The sequence below is a fragment of the Arabidopsis lyrata genome (assembly GCF_000004255.2).
Source record: "Arabidopsis lyrata subsp. lyrata unplaced genomic scaffold ARALYscaffold_1, whole genome shotgun sequence".
Lineage (NCBI taxonomy): Eukaryota > Viridiplantae > Streptophyta > Magnoliopsida > Brassicales > Brassicaceae > Arabidopsis > Arabidopsis lyrata.
In genome coordinates this window covers 5948133-5974644 of record NW_003302555.1, presented here as the reverse complement: position 1 = coordinate 5974644, position 26512 = coordinate 5948133, and the positions used below count along the sequence as shown (strand labels likewise).

General features: G+C 34.8%; 8 protein-coding genes and 1 long non-coding RNA gene across 14 annotated transcripts; 6 read left to right on the top strand and 3 right to left on the bottom strand.

Annotated features, from left to right (window-relative positions):
* Positions 1–424: 424 nt before the first annotated feature.
* Positions 425–2422, bottom strand: LOC9328855. Its single transcript, XM_021014987.1, is given in 5 exon segments — positions 425–780; positions 832–877; positions 880–1344; positions 1440–1899; positions 2266–2422. Coding segments are annotated over 4 exon segments (1011 nt in total). The 5' UTR covers positions 1705–1899; positions 2266–2422; the 3' UTR covers positions 425–545.
* Positions 2423–4680: 2258 nt separating this feature from the next.
* On the top strand, positions 4681–7417 carry LOC9328854 (KH domain-containing protein HEN4). Of its 4 annotated transcripts, none has more exons than XM_021013614.1 (7): positions 4681–4830; positions 5278–5350; positions 5426–5919; positions 6015–6377; positions 6453–6707; positions 6814–6996; positions 7089–7417. In XM_021013614.1, the coding sequence occupies exons 2-7, from the start codon at positions 5323–5325 to the stop codon at positions 7122–7124; spliced, it is 1359 nt and encodes a 452-aa protein (XP_020869273.1). In that variant the 5' UTR covers positions 4681–4830; positions 5278–5322; the 3' UTR covers positions 7125–7417. The 4 variants fall into 4 exon arrangements, with proteins under 4 accessions (XP_020869273.1, XP_020869272.1, XP_020869271.1 ...); XM_021013613.1 differs by having other exon boundaries at positions 4681–4842; XM_021013612.1 differs by having other exon boundaries at positions 5278–5919.
* A 1455-nt stretch (positions 7418–8872) lies between these two features.
* On the top strand, positions 8873–10421 carry LOC9326103 (casparian strip membrane protein 6). 2 transcript variants are annotated; one of them, XM_021012442.1, is made up of 4 exons: positions 8873–8897; positions 9126–9459; positions 9537–9660; positions 9977–10280. In XM_021012442.1, the coding sequence occupies exons 2-4, from the start codon at positions 9146–9148 to the stop codon at positions 10190–10192; spliced, it is 654 nt and encodes a 217-aa protein (XP_020868101.1). In that variant the 5' UTR covers positions 8873–8897; positions 9126–9145; the 3' UTR covers positions 10193–10280. The 2 variants fall into 2 exon arrangements, with proteins under 2 accessions (XP_020868101.1, XP_002892791.1); XM_002892745.2 differs by lacking the exon at positions 8873–8897 and having other exon boundaries at positions 8967–9459; positions 9977–10421.
* LOC9328853 (photosynthetic NDH subunit of lumenal location 2, chloroplastic) lies at positions 10241–11149 on the bottom strand. Its single transcript, XM_002889994.2, has 2 exons — positions 10619–11149; positions 10241–10449 (listed from the first exon to the last, which is right to left on the bottom strand). Exons 1-2 carry the CDS (start codon positions 11087–11089, stop codon positions 10351–10353), a joined length of 570 nt encoding a protein of 189 aa, XP_002890040.1. The 5' UTR covers positions 11090–11149; the 3' UTR covers positions 10241–10350.
* A 173-nt stretch (positions 11150–11322) lies between these two features.
* Positions 11323–13080, top strand: LOC9328852 (mitochondrial uncoupling protein 3). Its single transcript, XM_002892744.2, has 2 exons — positions 11323–11772; positions 12354–13080. The coding sequence occupies exons 1-2, from the start codon at positions 11386–11388 to the stop codon at positions 12882–12884; spliced, it is 918 nt and encodes a 305-aa protein (XP_002892790.1). The 5' UTR covers positions 11323–11385; the 3' UTR covers positions 12885–13080.
* A 387-nt stretch (positions 13081–13467) lies between these two features.
* Positions 13468–15181, top strand: LOC9328851 (2-oxoglutarate-dependent dioxygenase DAO). The gene is made up of 3 exons (XM_002892743.2): positions 13468–13671; positions 14009–14381; positions 14465–15181. The coding sequence occupies exons 2-3, from the start codon at positions 14038–14040 to the stop codon at positions 15042–15044; spliced, it is 924 nt and encodes a 307-aa protein (XP_002892789.1). The 5' UTR covers positions 13468–13671; positions 14009–14037; the 3' UTR covers positions 15045–15181.
* Positions 15182–15515: 334 nt separating this feature from the next.
* Positions 15516–17484, top strand: LOC9326102 (2-oxoglutarate-dependent dioxygenase DAO). 2 transcript variants are annotated; one of them, XM_002892742.2, is made up of 4 exons: positions 15516–15983; positions 16235–16608; positions 16704–17025; positions 17121–17484. In XM_002892742.2, exons 1-4 carry the CDS (start codon positions 15756–15758, stop codon positions 17391–17393), a joined length of 1197 nt encoding a protein of 398 aa, XP_002892788.2. In that variant the 5' UTR covers positions 15516–15755; the 3' UTR covers positions 17394–17484. The 2 variants fall into 2 exon arrangements, with proteins under 2 accessions (XP_002892788.2, XP_020866556.1); XM_021010897.1 differs by having other exon boundaries at positions 15923–15983; positions 16158–16608.
* A 6707-nt stretch (positions 17485–24191) lies between these two features.
* LOC110224603 lies at positions 24192–25172 on the top strand. The gene is made up of 3 exons (XR_002329104.1): positions 24192–24428; positions 24636–24781; positions 25082–25172. It is a non-coding gene; the product is annotated as an uncharacterized LOC110224603 (long non-coding RNA).
* On the bottom strand, positions 24493–26377 carry LOC9326101 (probable fucosyltransferase 9). Its single transcript, XM_002889993.2, has 2 exons — positions 26059–26377; positions 24493–25976 (listed from the first exon to the last, which is right to left on the bottom strand). Exons 1-2 carry the CDS (start codon positions 26222–26224, stop codon positions 24547–24549), a joined length of 1596 nt encoding a protein of 531 aa, XP_002890039.2. The 5' UTR covers positions 26225–26377; the 3' UTR covers positions 24493–24546.
* Between the last annotated feature and the right edge of the window lie 135 nt (positions 26378–26512).

Here is a 26512-nt window from a genome sequence, read left to right as displayed (position 1 = left end):
TTCAATTTAACTTGAAGTTCTATGAGACCACAAACAAGCTGTTCAACATAAAGAAAGTTCAGTACTAATAGAAAGTTCATTATGCTCTCTTTGTTGATTTTAATTTTATATTTCCTTGCATAATTATGTCCTTAATTACCTTTAAGTTTGGCTCTGGATAATTATGACGCACAAAAAAGTGGTTTTCACACAGATTCAATATAATTGTGTCCATATTGTTTCAAAAACTCACACTGATCAATCAAATCATGTGACAAAAACACAGATATCAGAAAGAAAGTAGTATTATCATACCACTTTACTCAGCTCTTTAGATCAACAGAACTCAGCACAATTATTCTCATCTTTAAATCCGAGATTTAGCCGAACCAAAAAAAACTTCGAGATTGGATAATAAAACGGTCAAGATGGTCGTCAACCGTTCCAAAATGAATACTTTACAGTACTTCTTCACTGGTCTTCCAAGATCAACACATTGTCAAAAGGTTAGATGTTCAAGTAGGCCAAAAAAAAGAACTTTTGATCTCTCTGCTTTTTTCTCCACACTACCATGAAGCTTTCTCTTTCCCTCTAGAACGCACAACCGAGACTTGATTAGTGAGATTATCCATGGCAACTGAGTTACTTCTCTTCATTTTCCTTGGAAAATCTTTGCTTGAGTTTCCTCTCAATGAGAGGTTCTTCCTTATCCGGCTCCGGTTTATCATCATCATGGTGTTTTTCTGCGGCACATTGACAGCACTTTCAACACAGTCACCAGCCTGAGCACAACCCCATGGCCTTGTAGATGCACTTTCAACACAGTCACCAGCCTGAGCACAACCCCATGGCCTTGTAGATGGCCCATCTTCACAAAGCGGTTTAAGCCTCGGAACAGTGGGTCATTGCGTTGAGTCTTTGGAGTTGATTGGTCAAGACATTCTGCGTGAAAGACGTGTTGACATGAAAGCACTCCTGTGACAGGCATGTCTCGGTTTCTTAGGATGGACCGAGATCCCCAAGGAGATTTCTGCGAGAGGTATCTGTTACACAATCCGCATTTAAATGTACTTGCAGCTACTTGTTGTGCTTTGGTAGAGGAGTTATTATTATTCCAATCAAGAACTGGCTCAGGAACATCCACAGAATCAATGCTGCTTGCGGTCCCACTGCTCCAACTGCAGGCATCCGCAGAATCAGATGTTGTATCCCTAACATTATCAGAAGGATGTAGTATAGGATGAACCGGCTTGGACAGGAAAAAGCGCCGGCTTGAGACGTTACGGCCAGGTTCAGAGTCACCAATATCAGAACACCCAATACCGACATTTCTTGATGTACCTGGTAGTTGCTTAACAATCTGATCTGCAGAGAGAAATGAAATACAAAAAGATACACTAATCAAATGTGGTAGATGTAAATATCTTAAAGGAAAGAATGTGAATGTTAGTGCAACAAACCTCTTCTTGTTGCAGATTCAAAATCATTAGGTGTCCAATGAAGAGCTTGAGAAAGGTCGGGACTACGAAGAACGTTAGCATTAGATGATGTGGAAGATCCATAACAGCTAATACCATCCATTAATCCATGGACGTCCCATCTCGATGAAGGTGGAGAGAAACTTGTATTAGTCCTCCAATAAGGCTCATGCGGGCCAAAAGAAAAGTCCCCACTTGCAGAATTTGATCTATCTGACTTTGCAGCGACGCAACAGAGCGAACCCATACTTCAACTTATATTCACTAGATAGACCCTTTCGCTAAAAACACCTCAAGCTGACAAGTGACAACAGTACAGCTTCTGAATATGTCTGAAGATTCTACAAACCAAGCTTAAACACCTCGCAAACTCCATAAACTAGAAGACAGATCTCGCAGAAACATAATTCGGATTTGTTCCTTGTTCTTTAGCTTAGCTCACCTGAGTAATCAAAATAGCAATCAAAGTTTCAAACTTTCAGTCATCAAACAAACATAACACATTGTACCAAAGGTTACTAGATAAACACCACAGAGAACCAATTCCTCAAAAAAAAAAAAAAAAAGAATAATCAAATGTGGAAGCTCAAAGAATTAATCTACCTACCCAGTAATCTCTTCACTCACTCATCAAACAACTAGCAAAGATCTGAACTTTAGTTTTCAAAATGCTTTTTTTTCTTCACGAAGAAGATCAGAAGGAAAAAAGAAGAACCCACATTGTCGAAATTCTGTACCTGAGATTTTCATTGCCATGGATTATGAATTTTCCAATGAGGTAATAAAATGAGTAAAGTAAAGGGCTTACTGCTTCGAAACTCGGAGAGACAAATCAGGAAGAAGATGACTGTTGTCGGAAGGAATTGAACCTACTTGCCGCGAATTCGATCGAAAAAAAAAAACCTAATTTCTTGGAAAGGGGAAACAACTCTGCTTCTTCTTTACTTCTACTGTGTGTGTATGCAACTTTACTTTATCTTTTGTGTTTTATGTATTTTTTATATGTTGAAAAAAAAATGTATTTATATATATATATATATATATATATATTATATGAAGTTAATTTCAAAGGGAAAAAAAAAGGAACTCTTTTATGTATATAGCAAAGCAGTAATTAATTTAAGTTGAATGTATTTGTTGACAAATGAAAAAGTTGGAATGCATTTAATTTTGGATGAAAAATGAATTCGTTGAATTTTTGAGTCAAAGAAAATTAATACTATCTTCAAATATGCAAATTTTGAATCACTATACTATGAATTTTGTTTTTTGTTGTCAAGTGGCATGCACTTAAAAAATGATCAATAAAGTGATATATATCTAATCGAAATTAATGAAGGATCACATAATACAGTTGGGCCACTCGTTAGTCGTTTGATTAGCTTTTACTGAAAAAAACTATAGGTGAATTAGGGGGGTAAAAGTTTTTTTTTTTAATACCTTTCTACTATTATATAATTTGAATAAATAAATTTTGAATTCATAACTCTCCAAACAAAATTAAAACTTTTGAGTTGATTTTGCCCTTTTAGAAACATGTTTTGTCAACTTAAAAAGATGGATAAAAATCTTAAAATTTTGAGTTAATTTTGCTGTTTAAAATCTCTATTTCATCAACTTAAACAAATAGTTAGAAATTACGAAATATGAGTAATTTTGTTGTTTTTCGATGTCAACTAAACAAATGGTTAAAAGATTTTACCGTTTTAAACGTTCATTTGGTCAATTTAAATGGAAAGTTAATAATTTTTGATATACAAATAGTTGATATGTTCAACTATTGACATTTTTTCTTATCTTTTTTTTTTGTCGTCTAAATCTATTATTAATTGCAAATTATGAGAACTATTACATAGACGATTCTACAAGCTCACCTCCTTCACCTCCACCTCTGTGTAGAATCCTAGCAAACGGCTATAATTGTACATTGCTGGAAATCTTCTGCACACTTGCCTCCAATAATCTGCAAATTTATTAATAAATCGTAATGTCTGGAACTCGAACCCTAGACCTCTGGGTGTAAAAATATTAATGAACCCTTAGTCAACCAATTGACCAAGGAGATTTCTACGGTCCTTTTTATATATTATTAATTTAATTATTATAAATATACTTATAATTTCACGGTAACGTTACCATCCGTTACTGCAAAAATTCAACATAATTTGTTTTTATTTAATTTACAATAATTTTAGAAGTTATAAATAAATCAACAACGATGTATATGAATGGTGGTGTTAAATGCGTATAATAACATTGTAAAATAACAGTTAATCTGAAATTGTAAAATTAGAACCATGAGGCATGAACCTAAATTTTTTTGAAGAAAAAAACAATTACGGTCAACCGGTAAATTATCTATCTGAAATCCCGTCTCGATCCATACATGCATGGGATGTTTCAAAAGTATGATTGGAACCTGTACCGACCCAACTCAATTGAGGTATTACGATCGACGTTGACTACCAAATTTCTACGCATATTTGCTAGGGAGTAATTTATATAGCCTTCTTAATTAATTGGATTTCAGATAATTTACTATTTGTCAAAAGAAATTATTTTTATCATTCTTTATATATTTCGATATGATTGTATTCAATCTAGCACATGCAGAGAAAACTCCACTAACGAAGACTAATTCATAGTAGTTGTAAAATTATAATTCACAACATATATAATTCGCAGCTACTCAATAATCGAAAGCCACCGGACACAAGTGGAATAAGAAAGTATTAGTCATAATAGTTTAATAATTTAGTTTTATTCTTTTTATCATAATTTGACCAAAAGTCTGTTATATAAATGACACTAAAAATGCTAAAATAAAAGACTTTTTTTTTTCTCGCTAAATCAACAAAATGATGTCGTTACTCGTTAGCACTTTAAAATATTAGTTCACCAAACTATAATGATGGTTGAACATTGATTTGTCAATGTAGTTGGTGATAATTTTAAAAGTTGGGTAAAATACATTTATGTAATCAGTATAAACTCTAACTTTCGAAGAACAAATAAAACGATGAAAATCCTATATTTTTCTAGAAAACCATAATTATTTCGTCATAATTCTAAGCAACAATTAAACGAAAATAAATTATTTTAATTTCAGGTACATTATATTTAAATATATTTTCTTAAAATAGTTTACGTGCCGTCACGTCCCGAAGAACAGTTAAAAGAAAATAGTTTAAAAAAAGCCACCTGTAATCAGATATTTATATTTAATATATAGACGTTAGCCCCAAAACTTGTATTTCTCTGCTTTCAAACCCAAAAAGCCAAAAAAAAAAACCATTGAAGCAGCAGCCGAAGAAGCGGTCACATTTTCCGGCTAAACGGACAGATCGACCAGTGAAAGCTCCCATCATCAAAGGTTTCTACTCCTGTAAGCATTGCATGATCCAAAGCTTTGATTCAATGAAATGTTGTAGAAATCGAATTCTTGAAAAATGTTTTTTGCTTTGGTCGGTGATGTGTCATGGATCTTGATTGGTTTCGTTCGTATGGTTTTCCTGGCTCAATTTTTCATAAAAAAAGTATAATCCGTGGAGAGATTTGACCTAAATCTCTGTTTCTTGAGTAATTTTGTTTCTTGATTTAGCATATAGTTGACCGACGAAGTCAAAGGTGTTTATGTCTGAAAATTTGGCTGGTTAATTTTAGCTAGAGCTTTCTTATGTGTTGCTAAGATCTGATCTTTATAGATTTAGAATTCTCAAAGACTGTTTTGTGTATTTCTTTAGTGTTTGTTGATATATGAAGGATCTTATTATGAACAATATAAGCTCTAAATTGGAATTCATTTTCATGTTTTCTCCAGCTTCCTGCAGCATTGTGATTGTTTCGAGTTGTCGTCATTGTTAAAATGGCTAGTACTCTGAGGAACATTCATGGTAAGAGATCTAATCTCCAATCTGAGTTAACTGGAAATGGAGGAAGTAAGAGAAGAAATCTTCATGATGATACAGATCAAAATGTTATTGGGTCAGAAGAAACTGTGTACCGCTACTTGTGCCCGGTGAAAAAGACCGGGAGCATTATCGGGAAGGGTGGCGACATCGCTAAGCAGATAAGGTCTGAGACTAAATCAAACATGAGGATAAACGAGGCTTTACCCGGTTGCGAGGAGCGTGTTGTTACCATATATTCCACTAATGAGGAGTTGAATCATTTTGGAGATGATGGTGAACTTGTTTGTCCTGCTTTAGATGCTCTTTTCAAGGTTCATGACATGGTTGTAGCGGACATTGATCATGATGATGGTAATGATGATGATGATCTTGGTGAAAAACAAACGGTTACTGTGAGGATGCTTGTACCGTCTGACCAAATTGGTTGCGTTATCGGAAAAGGAGGGCAAGTCATCCAGAATCTGCGTAACGACACCAATGCTCAGATTCGTGTCATCAAAGATCATCTACCTTCTTGTGCTTTGACTTTGAGTCATGATGAGCTTCTTCAGGTGAGATACACTCACAACTCACAAGTCTTTATTCTATTATGATTAGAGAAAAAAGATTCTAAATTAGCTAATGATTTGTGTTGGTTAATTTTCAGATAATTGGAGAGCCTTTGGTTGTTAGAGAAGCTCTTTATCAAGTTGCTTCACTGCTTCATGCTAATCCGTCACGGTTTCAACACTTACTCCTGTCTTCTTCGAGTTCCATGCATCAACCTGGTGCAATGTTAATGTCTGCAGCGCTAACGAGCTCTCACAGAAACTACGCTGTGCGTAGAGATATAGCAGATGCAAGGGAGTTTTGTGTTTGCTTCATCTGTCCAGCTGAAAACGTTGGAGGTGTAATTGGAAAAGGCGGTGGTTTCATTAATCAGATCAGGCAAGAAACTGGTGCTACGATTAGAGTCAATACCTCAGAAACTGATGAAGATGATTGCATAATTGTCATATCATCAAAAGAGGTAATGCAATCTTTTTTATATTATATCATACAAAGATTATTTCATATTTAAACCGACCTTTTTTGTTGCATGTAGTTCTACGAAGATCAATCTCCAGCGGTTAATGCAGCAATACGCTTACAACAGCGATGCAGTGAGAAAGTGGGTAAAGATGCAAATGATTTAGCAATCTCTACTCGTTTACTTGTATCGAGTTCCCAAATCGGGTGTCTCATCGGAAAAGGTGGTGCGGTTATATCCGAGATGAGGAGTGTAACAAGAGCAAATATCCGTATTCTTCAGAAAGAAGACGTACCAAAAATTGCACGTGAAGATGAAGAGATGGTTCAGGTAATAAATACATTCGGATATATTGTGTTTGGACATGTTTTTGTTTTGTTTTTGGTTCCTTCTTTAAAACTAAGCCAATGTTCCTGTTTTCTTTTGCTGTGGTTAGATTACAGGAAATCCTGATGCCGCTATGAAAGCTCTTACGCAAGTAATCTTGCGATTAAGAGCTAACTCTTTTGACATGGATCATGGACTTGTCTTGCTACCAACATCTTTTCCGTATATCCCTCAAGTGACCGAAAATTCGAGCAAATCCAAATACGCAAAACGCGATGACCACAGCAGAATGGTATGTACTGGTCCTCAAGATTTGAAAAAAACTCATGTCATATGCATCAATCAATCAAGATATTCTACTTAAGTATATATTTGCTCTTGCAGAATTCGAATTCTAAGAGAAGAAACTATGTTTCTTAAATCAAGAAAACCAATCTTAGAGAGGAAGATTGAGAGTGTTCAACAGTTTCAGGAACTTCAATGTTGATGCAATTTTTATACAAAATGATGTTACTTATAGAGAGAAAAGAGTTGTTTATGCAATTCACATAAGAAATGTAAACAAGAGTGGGTGTGTTTTCATCTTTTTTCTTTTAGTTTTCTACTTTGGTATACTCTTTGAATTTGCACAAGTGTTTTTTTAATTTCTATTTATAGTAACCGACATTTCATTATTCTATTGTATTACATAAAAATACCAATAGGTTTCAATACTCTCTACGCTTTTATTGTTTTTCAGATTGATGTCTGGATACTCTGGATCTTGTCCACTTCACTTTGTTCTGGCAAGAATTATACTTTTAGTTCAAGTTAGTGGATGTACACAATAGAGTAGGTAAGAAGAAGCGGACAAACACAAGATTACAAAAGTCTTTGCTCAGCAAAATTCTCTGTCATTCATATAAAAAATCTCACACTTACTCTTTACATTTTCTTATATTGGCTAGTAAAGAGTCTTTAACCGTTTCTTAAACTGTCCTCAAATGTTACAAGTTTTCTCTCTGTTTTGAAGCACAATAAAAAGTGGAGAAAGCAGAGGAACTTGAGATGTCGACGAGGCCTTGAAAATCTTTTCTTGAGTCTTATCCTCTATATCAGTTTCTTAGTTTTATCCATCAAAACGACAAACAAAAAAAGATGTTGTCACTGAAACATAAGCCCCGTTCAGTTTGGTCCGAAGGAAGACCCAAGTGAATAACTGTTTTGAAACGAACGGCCATATTATCATTCGTCGAAGAGAAGGCTCCACACACGTGTCTCAGCCGATAATATGTCTCTCCGACGTAATGATTCTCTCATTGCCGAGGTTCCGTATCTCTACGGAAAAGTGACCCGGGGACTTTCCTGAGTCTGAACTTTGACAAGTCCAAAGCCCAATCACTTCGTCCAGTGACGTGCTGAACTTACTGAAGTTCAGATGTATATATAAATACACTAAATATCCTCATAATAATCGATGTGGGACTAAGTTACAATTGCAATTTTACTAGTAAACATGTGTATTAGAATCTCACCAAATTGGGTTCCTTTGGGCCTTGACTTACTTAATATGAAGAGTCGATTCTACAAAATTAGGACTAATTAATTGGCGGGTTGAGCCCGGCCCATGCAATAGTGCAACGCATGGGCGACTCTCGAAAGCCCAGATAGCAAGCTATCTTAATGGGCTTTCTCCCTTAAAAAATAGAGTTAATATCGTGTGAGCCGATGACCCACATATCAGATATTAAACTGATAAGAACAGATACTACACTTGATCTTAGCCAAAAGGCCGAGAAAGGTATGAATTGTTTAGATGGCCCGGCTTCTTTTTTATACCCGTAGCTATGACTGAAGCTTTTCAAAACTAACGATGTGGGACAATTCAAAAAGAACCTCTTGAACAAAAACGCCTATGAAGACAAAAACATCATCAATTGTCGTCGTGACTTAAAGCAATCTTACATTTAAATGTGACAATGAATGAGAGATTTACATCGTCGAATCACTAAATTCAATCTGGGTAGCTTTAATCTTTTGAATTTCTTCTCTCTGTCTCTACGAATAAAATATATTCACCATTCTCAGAAAAGTAACAGTCAAATTAGGAGACACTTCAAATTTTATAGCTTAGATTATTTAGCCAAGGACATGAATATGATGCCAAAATGAGAATTCCTATAGGCTGTTGTTTGATGTAACAAAATAGAGCAGGTAAAGAGAGGATAAACTAAACACAAGATAACAAATAAATCTTTGCTCATTATATGTCCTCAGCAAAAAACCTAAATTATCTGTCCTTATATGAATACCACAATTAATTATGCTTTTACATCTTTTTTCTTTTTTCCTCCATTATAATCAGCTATTTCAAAGTCATAACCACTTCTTGAAGTGTTACACTCTGGAGATTTATATAAACTGCGGACCCTTTTTGTTTAGTAAACAGTCACAGAGCTAACATGGAAGAAGCAAAGCATATTGAAGCTGTGGAAGCAAAGCAGATTGAAGCTGAGGAAGCACAACGAATAAAAGCAGGGGAAGCAAAACAGATTGAAGCTGGGGAAACTTCAAGATCATCTAGGAAAGTTATTACTTTTGAGCCAAAGTTAGTTATAAACAAAGGAATATCGGTTCTTGGATTCGTTCTGCGGTTATTTGCTGTTTTTGGAACTATAGGAAGTGCGCTTGCCATGGGAACAACACATGAATCTGTTGTCTCTTTAAGCCAGCTCGTACTTCTCAAAGTTAAATACAGCGACTTACCAACGCTCATGTAAATTATTCAATGATCAATATCGATTTGTCATGAATTGATTGTGGGATATATAACAATACTGCTCTGTTTCATAGGTTTTTCGTGGTTGCAAACGCGATTGCTGGTGGATATTTGGTTCTCTCTCTACCGGTGAGTATCTTTCATATCTTTAGTACTAAAGCTAAAACCTCGAGAATCATCTTGCTCGTTATCGACACGGTAAGTATCTCGCTCCCTCTTTTCCGTTGTTCCCTTTCCCTCCTATTCATTATGATCGTACTATATATGGTCGAAAGTTGTAATATGTGTAGATAAATTTTGTCTTAATATAGTTTACATCGAACATAAACCAAAACCGTCAAGATAATTACCTAACGGCTGTCTACAAGTAGATCTAAACTGCATAAATGATTCTACGGCGTAGAGATAATAGTGGTCAAGTTAAATCTAAGATCATAGGATAACAAAACAGGGCACAAAATAACTTGTGACCCAAGAAACCTAACACAATTTATTGTTTCTATAATATAATCAGGTGATGCTGGCTTTGGTGAGCTCTGGTGCATCTGCAGCAACAGCCACCGTGTATCTAGCTCACGAGGGGAACACAACTGCTAATTGGCCACCGATCTGCCAGCAATTTGACGGATTCTGTGAACGCATCTCGGGATCTCTCATCGGTTCTTTCTGCGCAGTGATCTTACTCATGCTTATTGTTATCAATTCGGCTATCTCCCTCTCGCGGCACTAAGATATCTATGCACATATATATCGATCTGATTTTGCATAGAAATCGCTACGAAATGTTTCTTGAATAAGTCTTTTTTAATTTTATATCTAGTGTAATGTAATGAGTCCAGAAATTTCATGTGAAGAATGAAGAAAGATATATACATTAATACATTTGAATTAAGCAAGAAGCTCCACCACATTGTCTATCGATTTCAATGTCTTCTCGTAGTAGAGATAGGACTCGTACACCTTTGGCGTCCGTACGTAGTAATCCAACTGTTGTGTCAAAAACATTTAGCAAAATTATAATTAATTGTTTTTTTTTTTGGTAAGTATAATAATTAATTGTTGACAAAGATATGAAATATTATCAAGTGGTTTAAAGTTTGACCCTAAATTACTAATTCTGTTTTTAAAAAGTTCATTAATTAATTATAACGTATACCTCACTCATGTTTTCTACTAGCTCGTTTGCCGCCTGAACGTAATCATTCCGGCGACTCTCAGGCAAGATGTTCATGGCGTTGGTGAGATCCTGAGACAGATAAGCCTGTTTCAATCTTATGTAGAATATAACGTACCTCCACGACATGTGCTCCAACATCTCCCTCATGTCTCTTAATCCTTCTGCCGTCTGTTTTATACGCGCCGCCGCATCCTCCGGCGATAACCCCGGCATAAAATATTTCTCCTTTATGAATGACCTCGTCCCCCATTTCTCCTGAGCTAATGCTGATGACGTGGCACGGCCGATGACCGTCAATGTTATAAATGAGGTCAGGGTTCTCCTGCGAGTGAAGATGTCTTGTTGGGATTCTCCGGTGCAACATACGACGGAGAACGGTGGGTTTACACGGCGATAGTAATTTGGGCGGAGGAGATACGGTGGTGGAGTGTTGGTGGTGAAGGAGCTCATGATTTTTTTTTTTTTGTGTTGAGGATAGGAAATGGGAGGAGCTCAAAACTATTATTGTCTACTGGAAAATCACAATGTTATCTCTAAAGTTTTGTATTTTAGAATTAGTGGACATGGGCCCATAAGACTTTAAAAAGGCCAACATTTCAAGTAAACGACGTCGTCCAATACACACAAAAAAAAAAAATTATGTTACCAAAACGATGTCGTTGCATAGGCAACATATAATATAATTCAGTTTTTGGGTAATTGAACTCTGTGATGCACATTTGAGTTGGTAATCAAATCCGGTGAAAATGGAGCGGAGCCGAGTGGCCGGAGAAGCACCGACCGGAACCAGGATCCTGCTTGCGTCACTCTCTGCGATGGTCGCAGAGTCAGTTACGTTTCCGATTGATCTCACTAAAACTAGAATGCAGCTCCATGGTTCGGGATCTGCTTCTGGTACGCACCGGATTGGCGCTATCGGAGTCGTATCGGAGATTGCGAGGAAGGAAGGAGTGATTGGTCTCTATAAAGGTCTATCTCCGGCGATTATCAGACACATGTTCTACACGCCAATAAGGATCATTGGATACGAGAATTTGAAAGGATTTATCGTCGGATCTGAAACTAACAACGGCGAGTCTCTTCCTCTTGCCACAAAGGCTCTCGTTGGAGGATTTTCTGGTGTTATAGCTCAGGTAACGGTGCTTCTTCACCGGTGAATCTTTAGAGTCCTGTATTGACTGTAGATCGAATCTGGATTTAAGCTACATACCGATTCAACTTAAAGTAGAACAATTCGAATGGAACAATCGATCTCTATGTTTGATTTCCATTGAAAATGCTTCGTAGAAGAAGTTATTAAGTAAGAGATTTTGTCTCAAGTTTCTTGAAGTTTTAAAACTTTCAGTGTTCGTGCCATTTCAAAGTTAGCTGCTACTTTAGGTTGGTTCAGAGATTAGAAACAATGCAGATCCTAGTCTTGGATTGCTCAATGTGTTTCACAGATCCTTAATCCAAAATTTGTGCTTGCTTGTTGTCTCCTATTTGTTACAATTAAGTTCTCTTAGATCACTGATTACCAATGGAAACTCGGGGATCTCCGGCGAATTTAATCATTTTAGGCTTTTCAATTGTTTTTACGCTGCTGAAGTTCTATCGTAGCGATGAAATGTAGCTATCTTTTAGGTTGTTTATATCTTTAGATTTGACATTTGAGTGTTATTTATCCTACACCAATCTAAAATGCTTCTTATTGTGTGTTATACTAGAAATGCAGGTAGTGGCTAGTCCAGCTGATTTGGTCAAAGTGAGAATGCAAGCAGATGGTAGATTGGTTAGCCAAGGCCTGAAACCGAGATACTCGGGACCAGTTGAAGCTTTCACTAAAATCCTACAATCAGAAGGAGTAAAAGGGCTATGGAAAGGCGTTCTTCCAAACATCCAGAGAGCATTTCTAGTGAATATGGGAGAACTAGCTTGCTATGATCACGCCAAACACTTTGTCATCGATAAGAAGATTGCTGAGGATAACATTTTTGCGCACACGCTTGCTTCGATAATGTCGGGTCTTGCTTCTACAACTTTGAGTTGTCCAGCTGATGTGGTGAAGACGAGGATGATGAACCAGGGTGAAAATGCTGTGTACAGAAACTCCTACGACTGTTTGGTGAAGACGGTTAGGTTAGAAGGAATAAGAGCTTTGTGGAAAGGTTTCTTCCCGACATGGGCAAGGCTTGGACCGTGGCAGTTCGTGTTTTGGGTTTCTTACGAGAAGTTTAGACAACTCGCAGGGATCTCTTCCTTCTAAACCTGAGAAACTTGGAAAAGCAAATTTGAGATTTGGGGTCTTTTAGTTCTTACACATCTTGTAAGAAACTTGAGAAGTAGCATCAGTACTTTCTGATGAAGGTGAGAAGAGTTATATAAAGTTGGGGTCAAATATTTAGGGATCATATTTTACTTTTCAAACTCATTTTTTGTTTTTAATAAAATTAGATTGGACATCCTAAGCTAAAAATTATCTTTTTTTTTGGTAAGGAAGCTAAAAAGTATCTTAAAAAGTAAGAATTTAATTAAAAAAAAAATTCGTAGAAAATTATGTGTTTGATGTAAATTGCAATTTTTAACAAAGATTTTGTGATTTTAGGCACATATATTACTAAAAGTTTATATTAAAATGGAGTAATATTAATTTATGTATGTATATTTTGGCTAGTAAAGTTTCTGTATCTTGGAGTTTGTTCATGTATTAAATAGAAAGAAAAATTACATTCATGTATTTTAAGAATTTTTTTTCCTTTCTTAAGAAATTTAGCAACTTCAGCAACTTCAGCTTTTGATGTCAAAAAAAGAAAAAGAAATCTAGAAATTTGGCGCGTGGAAATCGTTGAGCAAACAGATTGACGTCATTTTGACATCTGCGGCGAAAAAGAAACACAACAGTGTCGCAAGCAGAAAAGTCTCTGTAGATCCAAATTTACTTCCAAGTTCGATTTCGTTTTTCTTTCTTACCTTCAATAAGTCACTTTTCACTTCATCAACTCTTTCGTTTTGTCGAGAAAATCTAGAGACACAAGATCCCCGACGAAATTAAGGTACTCTTTAATTTCTTTGAGTGACGGAATTGATGTTTACCCAGAATAAGCAAAATTGAAGAATCATCTTTTGTTTGATTTAGCCTAATTCAATTCATTACCGGGTTTTCTTTGTTTTAGTTGTCTGAATCGTCACGTTATAGATCATTAGCCAATTTAAAGATATAAAGTTTTAAACTTTTTCTTCTGATTCGTTTAAAGTCTTTGTCGAATTCAGACCACTTTTACTGATTTGATCAGAGAGAATTGTCTTTGTTGAAACTAATTTTCGACACTGATCTCATTGATTACTTCACTCTCTAAAGGATGTTTCTTTCTCTATAAACATTGGCCTTAGGTTGTTGTGTTAACCTCTCCATTGAAGATATGGAGGAACTAAATGGAGTCATTCCGACTATAGACTTGGAAGAGGTTTCTGATAAGATTCTGAATCAGAAAATCCGTGAAGCCAGTGAGAGATTGGGATGTTTCAGGGTCATTAACCATGGAGTTTCACTGTCCTTGATGGCTGAGATGAAGAAGACTGTTATTGATCTCTTTCAACGTCCATACGAGGTGAAACTGCGTAACACCGATGTGCTTCTAGGGAGTGGTTACAGAGCTCCAAATGAAATCAATCCTTACTATGAAGCATTAGGTCTCTATGACATGGCTTCTCCTCAAGTTGTCAATACCTTTTGTGACCAACTCGAAGCTTCTGCGGATCAAAGGTTAACTTCTTTTTTCTTTGGTCTCAAAGGGTTCTTGTGATGGAAATATTGATTTATGTCTTGATGTATTTTGGAGTTCGCAGGGAGATTATGGTAAAGTATGCGAAAGCTATCAATGGACTTTCAATGGATTTAGTGAGGAGATTAGCAGAGAGTTACGGGCTGGTTGAGACCGACTTTTTCAAAGGATGGCCTAGCCAGTTTCGGATTAACAAATATCATTTTAGACCCGAAACTGTCGGGAAACTCGGTGTGCAACTGCACACGGATTCAGGGTTCTTGACGATTCTTCAAGATGATGAAAATGTTGGAGGACTTGAAGCTATGGACAGTTCTTCAGGAACCTTTTTCCCTATAGACCCGTTGCCAAACACACTTGCTATCAACCTCGGGGACATGGCTACGATATGGAGCAATGGAAGATTGTGCAATGTGAAGCATAGAGTGCAATGCAAAGAAGCAACGATGAGGTACTCTATCGCCTCGTTCTTATTAGGACCAATGAATACAGATTTGGAACCTCCAAGTGAGTTTGTGGATGCAGAACATCCGAGATTATACAAGCCTATTAGTCACGAAGGGATACGAAATATTAGAATGACCAAAAAATTGCATGATGGAGAAGCTCTCAAGCTTATAACCCATGAAGGGCTAAATAAATGATCTAGAAGGCATTTTAAGATGGTAGCGCTATGGAACCAGAAAACTGCAATTTCTTACCTAAGAATGAGAAATAAAGAATGTATTAAAGATGTATTACCTATTGGATTGTTGCAATATATGAAATTTTTCTACCTAGAGATCTTTGTGGATGAAATACTACTATTGATCCCCTGTTTTGTTGGTGGTACCTGAAGAGAAGAAAGAAATTATCAAAATCATATTCAGTAACCCCAGAGGTCCACTTGTTCCTGATCCTGAGCCTTATTGCAAAACGATTGGTAGATTGATGATCTAATTGGCAGTAACAAGAACAAAAATTCCATACTGTGTTCATGTGTTGACACAATTTATGCAAGAACCATTGGCGTGCAACTTTAAGAGTAGTTTTTTTTTTTTTTTTTTTTTTTTTTTTTTTTTTAAGAGTAGTTGAATACTTGGATATCATATCATAAATGCATAGGGGGCAGATGCACCCTCCTTGGTGGCTCTAGATCCGCCCATGATGACACGTATATCACAAACCGCTAAGAGGTGACGTTGATCTTGTGTTGTTATTACTAAAACTTTGCTTGAAATCATTCGAAAACGTAACTCTTTTTTTTTTTTTTTTTTTTTTCGAAAACGTACTTAAATAGCGTTTTTGAATGATTTCATTTTTGTGGTACCGGTATAGACTCTAATGGTTTGTACTAGAGACATTGTTGGATCACTATGCAACTTCAAATTTGCATGTATACGCATAGTTCCGATGGTATTCAAATTCACGTGGAAAGCGTGGAGAGTATTTTATTGATTGTTGAGGCAGACTTCTGCGGTCGAAAATACTTGCGACTTCTTTATATATATCCTCTCGCCTTCGATAAGTCAATTTCCAGTATATTTACTCCTTCGTTTTTCTCGAGGTTATCTAGAGATAGTAAGATCCCCGACGAAATTAAGGTACTCTTTAGTGTTACTTCTTGTTCCTTAAACGTCTTTGCCAAATTCAGAATACTTTGGTATTTTTTTTTTTTCGATGAATACTTTGGTATTTTGATCATATCTTTCGTTTAACTAATTTGCTACTGAACTCACTAATTACGTCACTCTCTGAAGATGTTATTTTTCGTACAGCCATTGGACTTAAGAGTTTTTCGTTGACTAGAGAAAGATTTTTCTTTTTTTCTCTTTTCCAAACTTTTCCATTGAAGATAATGGCGGAAGTAAATGGAGTAATTCCTTCATACAAAAAAAGTGGAGTAATTCCGACAATAGACTTGGAAGAGGTTAATGATCAAATTCTGAATCAAAAAATTCGCCAAGCAAGTGAAAAATGGGGATGTTTCACGGTGATAAACCATGGGGTTTCTTTGTCTTTGATGGCTGAGATGAAGAAGACTGTTAGAGATCTCCATGAACGTCCACATGAGATGAAAGTGCGAAACACCGATGTGTTACTAGGTAGTGGTTACAAGCCACTAAGTGAGTTGAATCCTTTTTATGAATCATTTGGTAGTTTTGACATGGCATCTCCTCAAGCTGTCAATAATTTCTGTGATCAACTTGACGCCTCCGCAGATCAAAGGTTATTATTTATTGTACAATTGGTAATTGGATCCATCAAACTGTGTGAAACATTAATCTTATGTTTTTTTTTTTTTGGTTGTTGGCTATTTGCAGGGAGATTATGCTAAAGTATGCGAAAGCTACTGATGATCTTGCAAGGAATCTGGCAAGGAGATTAGCGGAGAGCTATGGAGTGGTGGACCAACATTTTCTGAGAGGATGGCCTAGCCATTTTCGGATGAACAAATATCATTTTAAACCGGAAGCAGTTGGAAAACTCGGTGTGAGATTACACACGGATCCTGGTTTCTTGACAATTCTTCAAGGTGATGAGGATGTTGGTGGACTTGAAGCCATGGACAATTCTTCAGGATCCTTTTTCCCCATTAACACATTGCCGAACACGCTTCTTGTCAACCTTGGTGACATGGCTACGGTGAGATGATATCATCACATTAGCTAGTATACTTCAAAAATGTGTTGAACATGAAAATTAAACTTTATTTTTGGTTTTTTGAAACTTTATGATAGATATGGAGCAATGGAAGGTTATGCAATGTGAAGCATAGAGTGCAATGCATAGAGGCCAAAATGAGGATTACTACCGCTACCTTCCTGTTAGGACCAGTGGATAGAGATCTTGAAGCTCCTGATGAATTTGTGGATGCTGAACATCCGCGACTATACAAGCCTATCAGCGACGGAGGACTAAGAAAGATTAGACTTAGCAAGCATCTTCATGCTGGCGAATCTCTCAAGTTTATAACCATTAAAGATTTAAATGACGTCCCAAAGATAAATTAAGGGGACTGTTAAATGTATCTAAATAATTCTCATAATAATTTTAATATTTGTTACGCTGGATCATGTAATAAATTTCATTGTGCTTATGGTATCCCGCTTTCTAATCCAATCATCCCGCTTGACATACATGCATAAGAGTTTTTTTTTTTTTTTTTTTACTCAGGGTAAATTCTCAGGCTTATGAAGGGGTTGAGAACTAATTTATGGGGAGATGAATCAGATGATGCCCCACGGGTAAGATGCCTCCAAATTTTCAAATGGGCCGTAAACAATGGGCCAAGACCCATGTGGCCAAAAGGATAAAACTGAGCAATTCTGTGTCTGCGGAGAATCGATCTCTGACCTAGACCAACAGAGCCACTCTTCCACCAAACTAGAACCACTAGCCCACCACCTATGATTCATCCATAAGGGTTACATACACTAATTAGTCAAGCATCCAAGGGATATATAATACAACGGTAATTAGACAATGTATTATCTATGTGAATATAATTAAATGTAATCAATAGTTGGAAGGGCTTATAAGATAAGTAAGAGGAGAATGGAAACAAGGCTCCATCAACATGGCCCTAACACATGTTGCAAGCTAGAGCTGCATGTGCGGTTGTTGAGACTCCACTAATCTGGCAGGACCTTGAAATTATCCGTCATACTCAAGAGATGCATGTCAGCAAGCTGTCCTCTGGTTAAGCATCTTCTTATCACTTTCTTCAATAATATGAAAGCATAGGCTTTCAGGGGCAGACCCACTAACCAGGTAGGTAGGCCAGTTGACCTGAGTAAAATAATTATATATCTGTTTTTATGCTTAAGTATTTTGGCAATTCCTTGAATTTGGTTATAGGGGTGTCAAAATGGGTAACCCGACCCGACCCGACCCAAACCCACATGGATTTGAGTGTTTAATGGACGGGTTTGACCCGACCTATATATTTATATGGGTTGAATTTACATACCCAAACCCATTATTATAGAAATCTATTGGCTTAGTGGGTTATATGGGTACCCATATATATGTATAATAAAATATATAAATAATAAAAATCCAAAAAATAACATAAAATTGTAAACGAACAAAAGTTTTTAAATAATAAATTAAAAAATCTAGATATTAAAGTAGAAAAACATCCTAAAATCTTAAAACCACAAATCCAAAGAACCATAAAACCAAATAAAAAAGATAGTTGTAAAGAAAAAAAGATATTTTACATATATTTATATAAATTTTACATAATATATTAATATAGATATATATAAATTTTACTTTTTAGTTTTGGTTATGAAACCCATGGGTAACCCATGACCCTAATGGGTTTTACCCATTAAACTTATAACCCTAATAGGATAACCACTGAAACCTATATATATATGGGTAAAAAAATTCTACCCAAACCCACTAAAATCATGGACGGGTTCGGATAACCCATGGGTATTAACCCATTTTGACACCCCTATTTGGTCACTTCATGACCCATGTTCGATTCTTCTCATTAACTCCTTTGATCTAATTTTCCTTTTTATGACAACTTAAGTACGTTTTTTTCTCTTATAATTTTTTTTCTTCCGCAAAACAACAACTTTCTTTTGAGATATAGTATGCTTGTATATTATTTATTATGCGATATATTAAAAAGTACATTTTAATTTATTAATGACCCGGATAAAAAAAAATTTGGGTTCGCCGATGTAGGCTTTCTTAGTTTTGATATTGGTATATGTCGAATAGTGTGTTGTCTGACCATCATGGCATATATCGGATTATTATATATTAGAGCATCCATAGTCTCTATCACATATGGATTTTCCATAATTAGGGAAAACAAAATAATAATATTTTATAGAGTGAGTTTTCCAAAAAGTGGAAAAATCCACCAAAAAGTTTCTCATTTTATTAGTTTGTATTTTCTATAAAAAAACTATTGATGAAGATATTCCTAGACTACTCTACAACCTACTCCGCAACCTACTGCACAAAAATTAGGAACATTAATCCTTCATATCGAATGTTTTCTTTATCAATTTTAGACACTTAAATAACACGATTTTCTTAATTCATACTCCTTTCGTTCCTGAAAGTTTGATGTTTTAGTGTTTTATATTTGTTCCACAAAGATTGCTTTTCTAGTTTTTTATTTTATTTTTTATTAATTGATATTAACAAATCGTAGATTTCAAGGCGTAATGATTACAAATAATTAACTGTTTTAGATTATTATTGGTTCATACATTATTAAAAATATTTAATAAAAAGAAAAAATTATTAAATGATTAAATCATGATTGTTTCTTAATATATGTGTAAACTCTAAAACATCAAATTTTCAGGAACAGAGGGAGTAGTAAAAACTTTAGTATTACACATCTCATAATACAATATCTAGTACTAAGAAAGAAGATTGAACCAACAATGCAAAAAATCCTTGGGTGTTTTAGGTTTAGCTAGCTGTTTGGATATAAACGTGACTCACGTTGACGTTGTTATGTTTTTTTTTTTTTGAAATCCCACGTGACTCACGTTGACGTTGTTATGTTTTTTTTTGCAATCCCACGTGACTCACACACATTTTGGATTCATTACCCATTTTTAGATATTGAGTTTTCATATATTTGTCTCTTATTCCTGTTTGTTGAAACGTCTTTGTCGAATTCTTATAGTTTGACAAATGATGAGAGAGAGAATGTCTTTGGTGTTACGTCATTCTCTCGGAGGAGGTTCTTCTTTGTAACGTTGGACAAAGGTTGTAATAGATATGGATCAGCAACGGGAGGTTGTGCAATGTGAAGCGTAGAGTGAAATGCATAGACGCAAAAGTAAGGATTTAATTTCTATCTCCTCATTCCTATTAGGACCAGTGGATAGAGATCTTGAAGCTCCAGATGAATTTGTGGATGCTGAACATCCACAACTATATATATATATATATACAAGCCTATAAGCGACGGAGGACTAAGAAAGATTAAACTGAGCATGAATCTGCATGCCGGCGAATCTCTCAAGTTTATATCCGTAAAAGACTTGAGCGATCCAAAAATAATAAATTTATATAGGAAAAACTAACACATCTACCACATTTTCCCCCAAAACTTTCCAAATGTACCACATTTGGAATTGTCTTTCCAATCCTACCACATTTGGTCTGTGGAGTTACAATTTTACCCTCTCTTGTTGAAGAAATTTTCGTGTTCCACGATGCAACGATTTGACTTCTCTTTAACTGTTTTGCTTTCATATTTATCTCTCATCCCTCGGGACACGTGCGCTTTAACAGAGAAACATTATTTCTCATGAGACTAAACAATTAACTTTCGGTTTTGTCTCGAAATCTTGTCTTCGATTAGAAATTTTCTGTTGCGTCTAGATCTTGTCCCCGATTTAATCATCATGCTCTATTATCATGAATCTCACATCTTGTCCACCAATTGTTCTCGTTTAAAAGTTTTGAATTTTATATAGATTTCACATCATCTATTCTGGTCCACAGATTCGTTGAGCACTATTGTCTTCACCTACCCGGATTATTGAACTTTTTTTCCTTCTATTGCGGAATAACAGAAAGATCTAGTTGTCCCCGAGTAAATCCAAATTTTTGGCGGACAAAACTACACCATCTGGCGATGGACAATCAAGAGAATTAGATGATAAAAATTATCATGCTCAATTTTTGATCTAATTATATTACTCATTCGATTTGAACTTGTCCCCGATCTAACTATATTACCCATTCGATCATAACTTGTCTCCGATCTAATTCTACACATTTAGATTTGGGTTTCTTCTCATATGAACTTGTCCCCGATCTAATTCTATTACTCATTTGATCTGAACTTGTCCTCAATCTAATTCTGGTACTCATTCGATATGAACTTGTCCCCAATCTAATTATATTACTCATTCCATATGAACTTGTCGCCGATAGAATTATATTACTCATTCGATCTGAACTTGTCCATGATCTACTTTTATTACTCATTCGATATGAACTTGTCTTTGATCTAATTATATTACTTATTCGATATGAACTTATCCCCGATCTAATTATATTACTCATTCCATATGAGCTTGTCCCCGATATAATTATATTACTCATTCGATCTGAACTTGTTCCCGATATAATTATATTACTCATTCGATCTGAATTTGTTCCCGATCTAATTATATTACTCATTCCATATGAACTTGTCCCCGATTTTAATTTAATATTATCTAATATATTAAGAGAACAATTGTAAACGTGCAGCATTAAATGCAGACTGCTCCATCTTGTCCCAAGTTGTCTCTTTCTCTGACACACACTTCTCTCTCCATCAAGGGCAATTTCGTCCGGATTTAGGCATGTGGCAACAAAATGTGGTACATTTGGAAAGCTTTTCTCAAATGTGGTAGATTTGGAATGCCACATTTCAAAATGTGGTAGATTTGGAAAGATTCCTATTTATATAGGCGTCTGTAATACGAACCAATATAATATGTCCTCAAATATTGCTTAGCTTTTCCTATTAGCATTACTTGTGTTGTGATATTTTTTGGATTGTTTACCTAATCTTATTTTATTATTTCAGATTAGAAAAGTAATCCTAATTCAAAATGTACAATTTAATTATTATTTCAGATTACAAAATATACAATTTAATTCATAAAAAATATTAAATCACGTGATGTATAGCACGGACCATGATCTAGTCATAGTAGTAACCCATTACGTTACTTGAAAATATTCACATCGAGAATTGGGTACAATTTTAAAAGGGTTGGCTGATTTTTCAGCCCTATACTAATTGCAATCTCAACTTTTCAACCCAAACTTTTTATCTCTGAAAAAACCACCATAAAAAACTTTAATCTCAATAAAACTACACGTACTTTCGAATTTGTTCTTAAAACTACGCCTCCAATTGAACCGATCAGTTAACCGGTAATATATAATCCGGTTTGATTTACCCAGAATTTTAACCAAAGTTAATCAATTTTGACTCCATTTTAACCCAATTTTGACCCAAAAACAAATATAAAAGAAAACAAATGTCTTCTCTATAAATAAAATTATTATTTTTATTTATTTATTTTTAATAAACAATTAAAAATAATAAATTAATTTTACCAAAAAAATAATATACCACAAAATAATATGAAAGTATACCACAAAATAATATGAAAGTATACCACAAAAAAATATATATAACAAATTTTTGGTCTATACTTTTGTTTATATAACAAAATATACAACAACAAAAAATATACCAAAATAGACCACAAATTATTTTTTGTGCTATATTTTGTTATAAAGTTTTGGTAATATAACAAAATATACATTTTCTTTTTGGCAATCATTTTTCTTATAAATTCATTTTTCTTTTTAAAAATTAAAAGGTTGGTTATATATATATATATATATTATTGTGTTTTTAGAAAGAAAAATAACTTTTGAATTTATAAAAGAAAAATGATTGCCAAAAATAAAATGTATATTTTGAATATCACCACAAATCAAAGTATATAATATCACCACAAATAAAATTCATTTAATCATTTATATATATATATAATGAATTTGGTATAATATATATATAAAATTCAAACTCATTTTTCTTTTTAAAACCACCATATATATATATATATTATATAAATATATATATATAACCGACCTTTGAATTTATAAAAAAAACTGAATCTATAAAGAAAAATGAATTTATAAATATCATAATATATACTTTGATTTGTGGTGTTTAAGGATATATATATATATATATATGTATATATATATGAGTTTTGCATATACTTTGAATTTCATAATATAGAAAATTCAAAGGTCATATATTATGATTGCCAAAAAAAATTATTATTTTAGTTTTTTGTAATATTACCAAAAGTATATACCAAAATTTTATTATATAATTCTTTTGTGGTTTATTTATTTTATTTTTTTTATCTTTTTGGATAAAATTAAGTTATAATTTATTATTTTAATTGTTTATAAAAATAAATAAATTTATGGGGCTTTTGCAAAAATGCCCCTTTTTCAATGCCCCTTTTCAAAAATGCCCCTTCTTTATAATTTTATAAAAAATGCTCTTAAAAATATAAGATTTACCCAAATATGTATGTAACATTATTAAAACATATACAAACTACATTTTTATGTATCTAAAATCTTATAAATACTTTATAAATACCTTATAAATGCATTTTAAATACCTTTAAAAACCTTTAAAATATCTTGTAAAACCTTTGAAAAACCTTAAAAATCCTTTAAAATAACTTGTAAAACCTTTAAAAACATCTTATAAAACCTTATAAATACTTGGATCGAGTCTTCAAGTAGTAGTTACAATCCATAAGTACCTTATAAACCTAATAAAACTTTATAAAAATTTCAGATTTAAAAAGGGGCATTTTTGAAAATGGACATCTAAAAGGGGCATTTTTGAAAAGAGGCACACCAAAAGGGGCATTTTTAACAATTTCCCTAAATTTATTTATAGAGAAAACATTTTTTTCTTTTATATTTGTTTTTGGGTCAAAATTGGGTTAAAATAGAGTCAAAATCGATTAATTTTGGTCAAAATTCTGGGTAAGTCAAACCGGATTAAATATTATCGGTTAATTAATCGGTTCAATTGGAGGCGTAGTTTTACGAACAAATCTAGAAATACCTGTAGTTTTATTGAGATTAAAGTTTTTTTTTGATGGTTTTTTCAGAGGTAAAAAGTTTGGGGTGGAAAGCTGAGATTGCAACTAGTATAGGGCTGAAAAATCAGCCAACCCATTTTAAAATTTAACATACTTTTGTGGAAATTATAAAAGATACTAAATAGTTCAGGGGCTTATTTGCTAATCACGTGCGCATCTTTTTTGTTGACGACGACAAACCCTAGCGAGTTTATCCGACTTTTGAAATCGTCGTCGCGTCAGGGAAATTACTCGCCGAGATCTGAGAGACGGTGTTGTAAGATGACATCTCACCATAGTTTCGGCGCCGAAGTTATAAGCAGCGACGATAGATCGTATTCGCCGAGATCAGAGAGATTTCTAAAGGTAACACACACTTTGCTGATCACTTCGACTTTTTAGGGATTTGTAGGCAATACATGATGAACATAAAAGAAGATTTTTTTTTAAAAAAAACATAAAAGAAGATGAATTCTTACAATAATCAAAGTTCATCTGAGACATCGACTAACTTAAGCCCTGTTTTCCAATCCTCACAAAACCTAACAAAAGGAGTGATTTTGATTGTCTTAGCCTGACAACCATGGAGCGGTGCTCTAAGAAAACAAGGCTCCATCGACATGGCCTTAACACATGGTGGGTTTGGAGTTTTCTTGTCCCTTGGCTCGTAGAGTATCCATGGCTTTAACCCTCCTAGACCTTGAGCTACATATCCAAAGGTAGACCTCGTGCTTGTCACAAGTTCATCGGTTAGGCTTAGGAGGTAGATCTCGGCTAGTGCCTTTTGGTCGTGAAGCTTCTTGTCTGTTTGCTGAATCTTTTCTCCACTTGGCTGATAAACTTCAATTATTTCTCCTGTTGAACTTGGTCGTTCCAAAAGCATGTTCTTTAGATGATCAGAGTACTCTGGATGCAGAGATGTGACCAAGACAGCTTTAAGTTTTGAGCTTCTTGATGTATTAGTGACTTGTGATTCTTGTGTGGCCAGTTCAGGCAACAGTTTCTCTCTTTGTGTACAGGATAAGATCTGGTCCATTACGTGTTGGAAATATCCAGCGGGTTTGCTAAACACTCGTACTTGAATCCCGAGTCTCGCGTCTGCTCTTGATAAGTAAGCATTGTATGATCTAGTGACCATACCCCAAACTTGGTTTGTCGGGTGAAAAAGATATCGAGCCAAATGGTGAAAGACGGTTTCTTTCTGTGGGAATAGTTTGATGAGTTTGGTTTGGAAACTTGGGATCATCCATAGAGATGGAACAAAGTACAGGTTGGATTTGACAACGAGCCAAGGGACTTTCCCGAGGAAAGCTTGATCTTCTTCACAGAAGAACTTTTTATCATGATCCCTGGAATCATGGAAAATATCAAGATAAAGATGTGACGGTATTGTAGTTGAGTTAATGGCATGATTCTTCAACATTGTGCCGTAACAGCGCGAATGTTCCCGGTTGAAGCCATCTAGCTGATCAGTCAATGGGAAATGTAGAGGAAGTAACCATGAAATTTCCGGGAAAGGCTCGCAGAAGAGGTCAGTTATATCGTTCCGTTGGTCAACAAGCATGACTCTATCTGTCAAGAGAGCATAGAGGAAGACAGAGACCAGAGAAAGCATTCTGTTTCCCAGACCAAACATAGGCATCCACACAACATACCGACATTCGTCATCAGAGCTTCTTAATTCGTTGTGACCAAGCTGCTTTGTAGCTCTCTTGTAAGCTTTTGTGCCAGGACCGCATCGCTTTTGAAGCATCTCGTAGCTTCTAAGCTTAGAGACAAGATATCCAGATGGTTTGTATGGTGAAGGCTTGCTCATAGACTGATCATACCTACTTAAGCAAGATTTCTCATCAAATCCTGTAGCAAGAAGCCCTCCTAGCAGTTTCTCACTTTGTCGTTCAGAATTGTTTAAACCTTTTCAAGAACAATGAAAGAATGTGAGCATTTCTCTTTATTTGAAATAATCTAACCCAACAAAAATGAAGGGTCTTGTTACCGTTGGTCGTAAGATCAGACTTGTGGGGGTTGGAGATGTTGGAGGATGGTAGTAGTAGCACCAAGCAAAGTACTAAGCAAGTGGCGATTGCTATCGTGAGCTTCATCATAATGGAGATCCTAGCTAAAGGAGATATGTTTTCTTCCTGTTTTCTACTTTGTTGCATAGATTTATGGTTTCATTTTGTGGCCATCACGAGGTGAAGGAAATGAGATCTAATAGGTTTGCTTGAATCATTTAATAATATTATTCAATGTTTATCAAGACAAATTTTAGTAATACACTAATACTATGGAATAGGATATCGATCAGTATTTATGATTCAATAAATCTGTTTCCAAAATTTATTATACTCTTAATTCTTTTTTTATTGATCAACATTATACTCTTAATTATCTACTATAAATAATATCATATTTTGTGGAATAAGATATGAAAAATTTGTATTCATTAA

What these genes read in the sequence shown, in the direction of transcription:
- LOC9328854 (XM_021013612.1), top strand. Translation starts at nt 5,323, where the DNA reads ATGGCTAGTACTCTGAGGAACATTCATGGTAAGAGATCTAATCTCCAA. An exon ending in TTGTCATATCATCAAAAGAG is followed by an intron (nt 6,378 to 6,452) that starts GTAATGCAATCT and finishes TGTTGCATGTAG; the next exon opens with TTCTACGAAGATCAATCTCC. An exon ending in GCGATGACCACAGCAGAATG is followed by an intron (nt 6,997 to 7,088) that starts GTATGTACTGGT and finishes TTGCTCTTGCAG; the next exon opens with AATTCGAATTCTAAGAGAAG.
- LOC9326103 (XM_002892745.2), top strand. Translation starts at nt 9,146, where the DNA reads ATGGAAGAAGCAAAGCATATTGAAGCTGTGGAAGCAAAGCAGATTGAA. An exon ending in AGCGACTTACCAACGCTCAT is followed by an intron (nt 9,460 to 9,536) that starts GTAAATTATTCA and finishes TCTGTTTCATAG; the next exon opens with GTTTTTCGTGGTTGCAAACG. An exon ending in TCTTGCTCGTTATCGACACG is followed by an intron (nt 9,661 to 9,976) that starts GTAAGTATCTCG and finishes TAATATAATCAG; the next exon opens with GTGATGCTGGCTTTGGTGAG.
- LOC9328853 (XM_002889994.2), bottom strand. Translation starts at nt 11,089, where the DNA reads ATGAGCTCCTTCACCACCAACACTCCACCACCGTATCTCCTCCGCCCA. An exon ending in TAGTAGAAAACATGAGTGAG is followed by an intron (nt 10,450 to 10,618) that starts GTATACGTTATA and finishes TTGACACAACAG; the next exon opens with TTGGATTACTACGTACGGAC.
- LOC9328852 (XM_002892744.2), top strand. Translation starts at nt 11,386, where the DNA reads ATGGAGCGGAGCCGAGTGGCCGGAGAAGCACCGACCGGAACCAGGATC. An exon ending in TTTCTGGTGTTATAGCTCAG is followed by an intron (nt 11,773 to 12,353) that starts GTAACGGTGCTT and finishes CTAGAAATGCAG; the next exon opens with GTAGTGGCTAGTCCAGCTGA.
- LOC9328851 (XM_002892743.2), top strand. Translation starts at nt 14,038, where the DNA reads ATGGAGGAACTAAATGGAGTCATTCCGACTATAGACTTGGAAGAGGTT. An exon ending in GAAGCTTCTGCGGATCAAAG is followed by an intron (nt 14,382 to 14,464) that starts GTTAACTTCTTT and finishes TGGAGTTCGCAG; the next exon opens with GGAGATTATGGTAAAGTATG.
- LOC9326102 (XM_002892742.2), top strand. Translation starts at nt 15,756, where the DNA reads ATGCAACTTCAAATTTGCATGTATACGCATAGTTCCGATGGTATTCAA. An exon ending in AGATCCCCGACGAAATTAAG is followed by an intron (nt 15,984 to 16,234) that starts GTACTCTTTAGT and finishes TTTCCATTGAAG; the next exon opens with ATAATGGCGGAAGTAAATGG. An exon ending in ACCTTGGTGACATGGCTACG is followed by an intron (nt 17,026 to 17,120) that starts GTGAGATGATAT and finishes ACTTTATGATAG; the next exon opens with ATATGGAGCAATGGAAGGTT.
- LOC9326101 (XM_002889993.2), bottom strand. Translation starts at nt 26,224, where the DNA reads ATGCAACAAAGTAGAAAACAGGAAGAAAACATATCTCCTTTAGCTAGG. An exon ending in GTCTGATCTTACGACCAACG is followed by an intron (nt 25,977 to 26,058) that starts GTAACAAGACCC and finishes GTTCTTGAAAAG; the next exon opens with GTTTAAACAATTCTGAACGA.